General features: G+C 42.4%; 1 protein-coding gene across 3 annotated transcripts in view; it reads right to left on the bottom strand.

Annotated features, from left to right (window-relative positions):
* The window catches only part of SF3B3 (splicing factor 3b subunit 3), a 51,513-nt gene extending 46,124 nt beyond the window's left edge, over positions 1–5,389 (bottom strand). For 2 of the 3 annotated variants that reach the window (XM_022583228.2, XM_089902422.1), the window contains exons 1-3: positions 5,264–5,389; positions 2,732–2,869; positions 138–464 (exon numbers count right to left, since the gene is read on the bottom strand). In XM_022583228.2, coding sequence (XP_022438936.1) covers positions 138–464; positions 2,732–2,801 — 397 coding nt within the window. In that variant the 5' untranslated portion in view covers positions 2,802–2,869; positions 5,264–5,389. Of the gene's footprint in view, positions 1–137; positions 465–2,731; positions 2,870–5,152 lie in introns of all 3 variants that reach the window. The other variant, XM_022583229.2, reaches the window with a different exon arrangement.
* Positions 5,390–5,639: the final 250 nt, after the last annotated feature.

Consider the following 5,639-nt stretch of genomic DNA (forward strand, 5'->3'; position numbering starts at 1 on the left):
TTTAAACTTTAAACATCCAAAATGATCCAAACTTTACCCAGCTGAGTGATTTCTTGGCACACTATCAAGATCACAGCACTGTTATCCTGAACTGAGCTTCTTTAAGAGTCAAAAAGTCAACAGAGTAAGTCACTCACTAATCATAACAGCTCGCCCTTTGGGATCCACAGCTAAGAACTGGCCAGGAACAATGCGGCGGCATCCACTCTTGCCAAAGGTTTCTTGGTGAATTTTCTCAAACATATTCTTAGATGGCTGGTATTCCAGAATAACAATCCGACCTGAGTCACTACCAACCACAATGTAGTCTTTTGTGCCACCTGTCAACCTAAAGGCCATGAGTGACCGGATGACACCAAATACTTCCACAGTTAGTAGAGTGTGTACTTTGCCGGTGTTGGGGTCAGGGCGAAGCAGCTCCAAGATCTTTCCCCGGGAAACAACAATTTCCTGTTGTTTGGTTCCTGAAAAACACGAAAAATAAAGATCATGAACAATCAGAACTAGTAACCTGAATGATCAAAATTCCACTAAAGGGACTTCCCTCGTGGTCCAGTGGTAAAGAATGTGCCTTACAATGCAGGGGACACAAGTTCGATCCCCGGTCAGGGAACTAAGATCCCACATGCTGCAGGGCAACTAAGCCCGCACGCCACAACTACTGAGCTTGCGCGCCTCAACTAGAGAGCCTGCATGCCGCAAGCTACAGAGCCCACATGCTCTGGAGCCCGCGCACCACAACTACAGAGCCTATAGGCCCTGAAGCCCCCACACCACAACCAGAGAGAAGCTCACGGGCCACAACGAAAGATCCCGCCTGCCGCAACTAAGACCTGACACAGCCAAAAAAATAAATAAATTAAAAAAAAAAAAAAAGCCAAAAAAGATAAATGTAACCGAGCTGGGGGCTTAGTATTTTAAGTTAATTTGTTCTACTTTAAAAGGTACTTTTCCTGGGCTTCCCTGGGGACGCTGTGGTTAAGAATCTGCCTGCCAATGCAGTGCAGGGGACACAGGTTCGAGCCCTTGTTTGGGAAGATCCCACAGGCCACGGAGCAAGTAAGCCCGTGCGCCACAACTACTGACCCTGCTCTCTAGAGCCCACAAGCCACAAGTACTGAGCCCGTGAGCCACAACTACTGAAGCCTACACGCCTAGAACCCATGCTTCACAAGAAAAGCCACCACAATGAGAAACCCGCGCACCGCTATGAAGAGTAGCCCCTGCTCACCGCAACTAGAGAAAGCCCGCGCACAGCAACGAAGACCCAATGCAGCCAAAAATAAATAAATAAAATAAATTTAAAGGCAAAAAAAAAAAAAGGTACTTTTCCCAGAATTTAAAACATCTAACAAAAGTGGTATCAAAGAAGAACTTTTCAAAAATGGTCACACAAGTTATTTTAAAACTTCCTTTTTATTTTTCTGAGATTTGCCATCAATCTGTGTAACTCAGAGTTGTCTACAAACGATATTAACATATAATGTTTTGGGGACTTCCCTGGTGGCGCAGTGATCAAGCATCTGCCTGCCAATGCAAGGGACACAGGTTCAAGCCCTGGTCCCAGAAGATCCCACATGCCACGGAGCAACTAAGCCCGTGTGCCACAACTACTGAGCCTGCGCTCTAGAGCCTGAGCCTCAGCTACTGAGCCCACGTGCCACAACTACTGAAGCCCACGCGCCTAGAGCTCATGCTCCGCAACAAGAGAAGCCACCGCAATGAGAAGCCCACGCACCACAACGAAAAGTAGCCCCCGCTCGCCGCAACTAGAGAAAGCCCACGTGCAGCAACGAAGACCCAATGCAGACAAATATAAATAATTTAAAAACAAAACAAAAAAAAACATATGTTTTGCTTCGTAAAATTAAAAATTACCAAAGGCTCTTTCTAGCCCATCTTTAAGGCTATTGTTCTAAAAACTCATATTAACTTTTTGGGCTGTTAGCTGTAATATCTCAAAGACCTTTTAAAGCTACCACCTAATATACGCTGTTTATTTCTAAACTGACTCCTAAAAAGCTCACTTGCTTTTATAACTGCAATCAACACCTCCAAATACGTAACAGTCAACTTGTCCCCATCTCTCCCTGCTATGTAATTCCACCCAGATGAGTTGTCATCACCTTTAAACTAAATGTTTAAAATATCCAAGTTCCTCCTTCCCCAAACACACTCTCTGGTCTCAAGTAACCTGCTATCAATGTTACTGTCATTTTCTCTGCCACCCAGGTTGCAAACTCATATTTTCTCTTTCCTTCTATCCTCACTGCCCTAATACAGATCCTCACTATCTAATGCCTAAATGGCTTCCTATCCTATCTGATATGCCACTCCTACCCACCTCAATCCATTCTCATTTGCTCAATGCCATCACTTATCAGGCCACCTTATTTTCCAAAGGTCCTTTGGAAGATCAAGTACTCCAAAGTGCTTTAGAAACTGTAAAGCATCACATAAATTACAATATTCTCTAACGATTAAAAGATTTTTTTCATAATTTGTTTTAGAAAAAAGGTTTGAGATTGAAAAAGCAATTTGAAGCATAAAACTAGTAATATTAAAAATGTTAGGAATTCCCTGGCAGTCAATTGGTTAGTACTCTGCACTTCCACTACAGGGGGCACAGATTCAATCCCTGATCAGGGAACTAAGACCCCACAAGCCGTGTCATGTGGCCAAAAAAAATTGTTTTAAATGTTAAGCTCAGAAATATAATAGAAAAACTTACCAGAGAAGTTGCCATGAATGGCAAAGCTGATGCCAGTGGCTCGCTGCAAGGTCAAGTTGTACAGGAACATGGTAGCAGTAACACTGAGCCACCCACAACTCCACAATCCAGGCCTTGGTTATACCAAGTCAAAGCAAGCTAAGAGTACATAAAAACAGAAAAATATCAGCTGTGCAACTGTTATTTTAACAGACATTTCTGTATGGGAACTTCTGGCTGAAGACAGCAGAACCAGGAGAGTAAGGCCTATTGAGGAACAACATACTTATAATTAAGAGTGCCTTCTACATACCAGGCACTATGCTACTATACACTCTGTTTCAACCTCACAAGAAACCTATGAAGTACTCAATATTACACTAATTTTACAGATAAGAAAATTGAGCTAAGAAATTAAATTGTCTGCCTGAGGTCACGTAACAAGTAGTATTATCGCTAGGAGCTGGGATCTGTGCCATTAAACCAACACTGTCTATTTGACTTTGTCACAGAAACTAAGTAGGTCTACATTTACTTGTATTTGAATAGGCTCTACTTTCACATGGTTCAGAATTCAAAAGCACAGCAAAAAGCTGACTCCATCCATTCCCTAGCCATCCAGTTTTCCTCCCTGGAGGAATCAATTTCACCAAGTTATATTGTGTCCTTCCAGATATTTTCTGTATGTACAAAGAAAAATATATATTAATACTGTCTATTATCCCTTTTTAACTAAAAGTTAGGTACTGTATATCATACACTCACATCATAGTGCAACTGATTTTTTATCACTTTACCTATCTTTTGAGATAGCAACAAACAAAAGGCTTTCTCAATTTTACAACTACATAGTATTCCATTGAAAGAGTGTATCACAATTCATTTAGCCAACACCCTACTGATGAACATTCAGTTTCTTCCCAATCTCTTGCTATTATGAACACTGCTGCAAAGAAAATCTTTCATATATAGGCCATTCATATGTGCATGACTGTATCTCTAAACTGAACTGTCACTTCAGGAGCAAGCCTCCCCAAAGGAGTATACAGTCACAGAAAAGGATTCTTCTCATCAGACAGAACTGAAGACTGCAAACTGATGCACTTCTACCATAAAAGAATTACCAAAACTACACCTATACACAGTTAGTGCTGGAAAATAAACTGAGCTATTTTTCCTCAATTACAAAAAGAAGGGATCTTGAGAAATTCAAAGTGATCACCGTGTAATTAATGTACGAGTTTGGTTTTGTTAAATGAGAAAAGAAAATTATGAGCAAATGTCCTTATAAATTATAATCATTTGGGGGCTGGGCAAGAGCAGGGTGCCTAAGAGAGGAAAAGATCCTGCAGTCTGTAAACAGGTCCTGAGAGATATACATTCTCCTACTTGAAACGAAGGAACATCAAGGAAACCAAGGAATGTTCTTCTAGGCTCACAGGGAAAAAAGGAAAGTCTTGAGATGGAACAAGAAGGGAGTGAGAAATGACCTACAAGAAGAAAAATAGAAAAAACATACAGACACAGAGACATAGATACACACACACCCAGAAGGGCTTAGACATTGGGAAATTTCCAGGGAAAGTTGTGCTCAGCTTAAAGTCTGGGTAAAAAATAGGCAGAGAATGTGTTAAAGTTGCTCTCTGAAAAGTAGTGAATGTGATTCTCAGACATAATTTATTCTGTTGCATCTTGCTCTTATTATAAAATTTCAAACATAATTTCAAATCTCCAGTTATCAACAACAGAATTTACAATGAAAGCCCTACCATGTTGTCAATGTGATCCGTGTAGCAGGACTGATTACGTTAAAAATAAAGAATTTTTTAGAAAACAACAGAGGAAACCACAGGCCACTTCTGAAACCTGGAAAAGCTTTACAACCTACGCTATCCATTACTATCTTTGGAATTCATTTTCCCCAAGCCTAGTTGGATCCAGGTTCCCCAAGTATTGTTATCTTGGGTAATGGAGGAAGTTGCAATCTGGAAGCAGACCAGCCAAGAACAATATACCAGGAACCAGTAACGGCCAAAACTTGGTAAATTTTAATTTCCCCCACTTCTATCTCCTGCCGGTGAATACTAGGAAATGAGCCTGTGATTGCTCCCTCCACCCCTTCTCCATGTGCCAAAAGAACATCACCGCATGAGGATCAGAGAAGGAAACAAGTCGCCCAAATGCCAAAATACAAAAGTCTTGACTTCAAAGGCTGTTTCCATTATTTACACTTTTAACACCCTCGATCTTTCCACCCTCCCGTGTGTCGTTTACTTTCTCCAGAAGACGTCCCTCCTGCTTGCTCCTTCTCACACCTCCCCCAGCGCCTAAAAGGTACACAGTTTCTAGAAAGCTTATTTTGAGCCAGGCCTGGTTCCCACACTGTGAACGGAAACGGGAGACGATTCCCTAAAGCCGCCCCAAGCATTCCCTTTCCCGTACCTCTCGGGCCTAAGCTGCCTCAGAAACCCCTGCCACAGGCTCGGCCCACCCTCCTACAGGGCCGCTATCCGCCTCCCCGGTCTCGGGGAGGTCGGGGAGCTGTTTCTTTACCCTGCAGCCAGGAGGATGGCGTAGATATCCGACAGATCCTCAATTTCCTTCAAGCCTTAAACAACCACCAACGCCAAGCCGCCGGCGTCCGCCATTAGCTCCTAAGACAGGGACCTTCCGGTTGGCGCGCGACGGAAAAAGGTCCCCAACCGGCGCCTGAAGAATGTATATATAATTTTTTTTAACTGCTTCTGTCTTGCTTCCACACAGCATTGAAAATTATTTAAATATACTTTATGACCGTCACTTTTTCCAGGAGAATAGGAAATGAATTGACCTTTTAAAGTAGACTTTAAAAAAAAAACCAAAAATCTACAAATTCATTGGGCACTGCCGTGGGCAGCCCCAAAGACGTGGAGCGCCAACGAGCCGTGGG

Source organism: Delphinapterus leucas, chromosome 20, assembly GCF_059928025.1.
Source record: "Delphinapterus leucas isolate spDelLeu-1000000601 "Yukka" chromosome 20, BTC_Dleu_Yukka2, whole genome shotgun sequence".
NCBI lineage: Eukaryota > Metazoa > Chordata > Mammalia > Artiodactyla > Monodontidae > Delphinapterus > Delphinapterus leucas.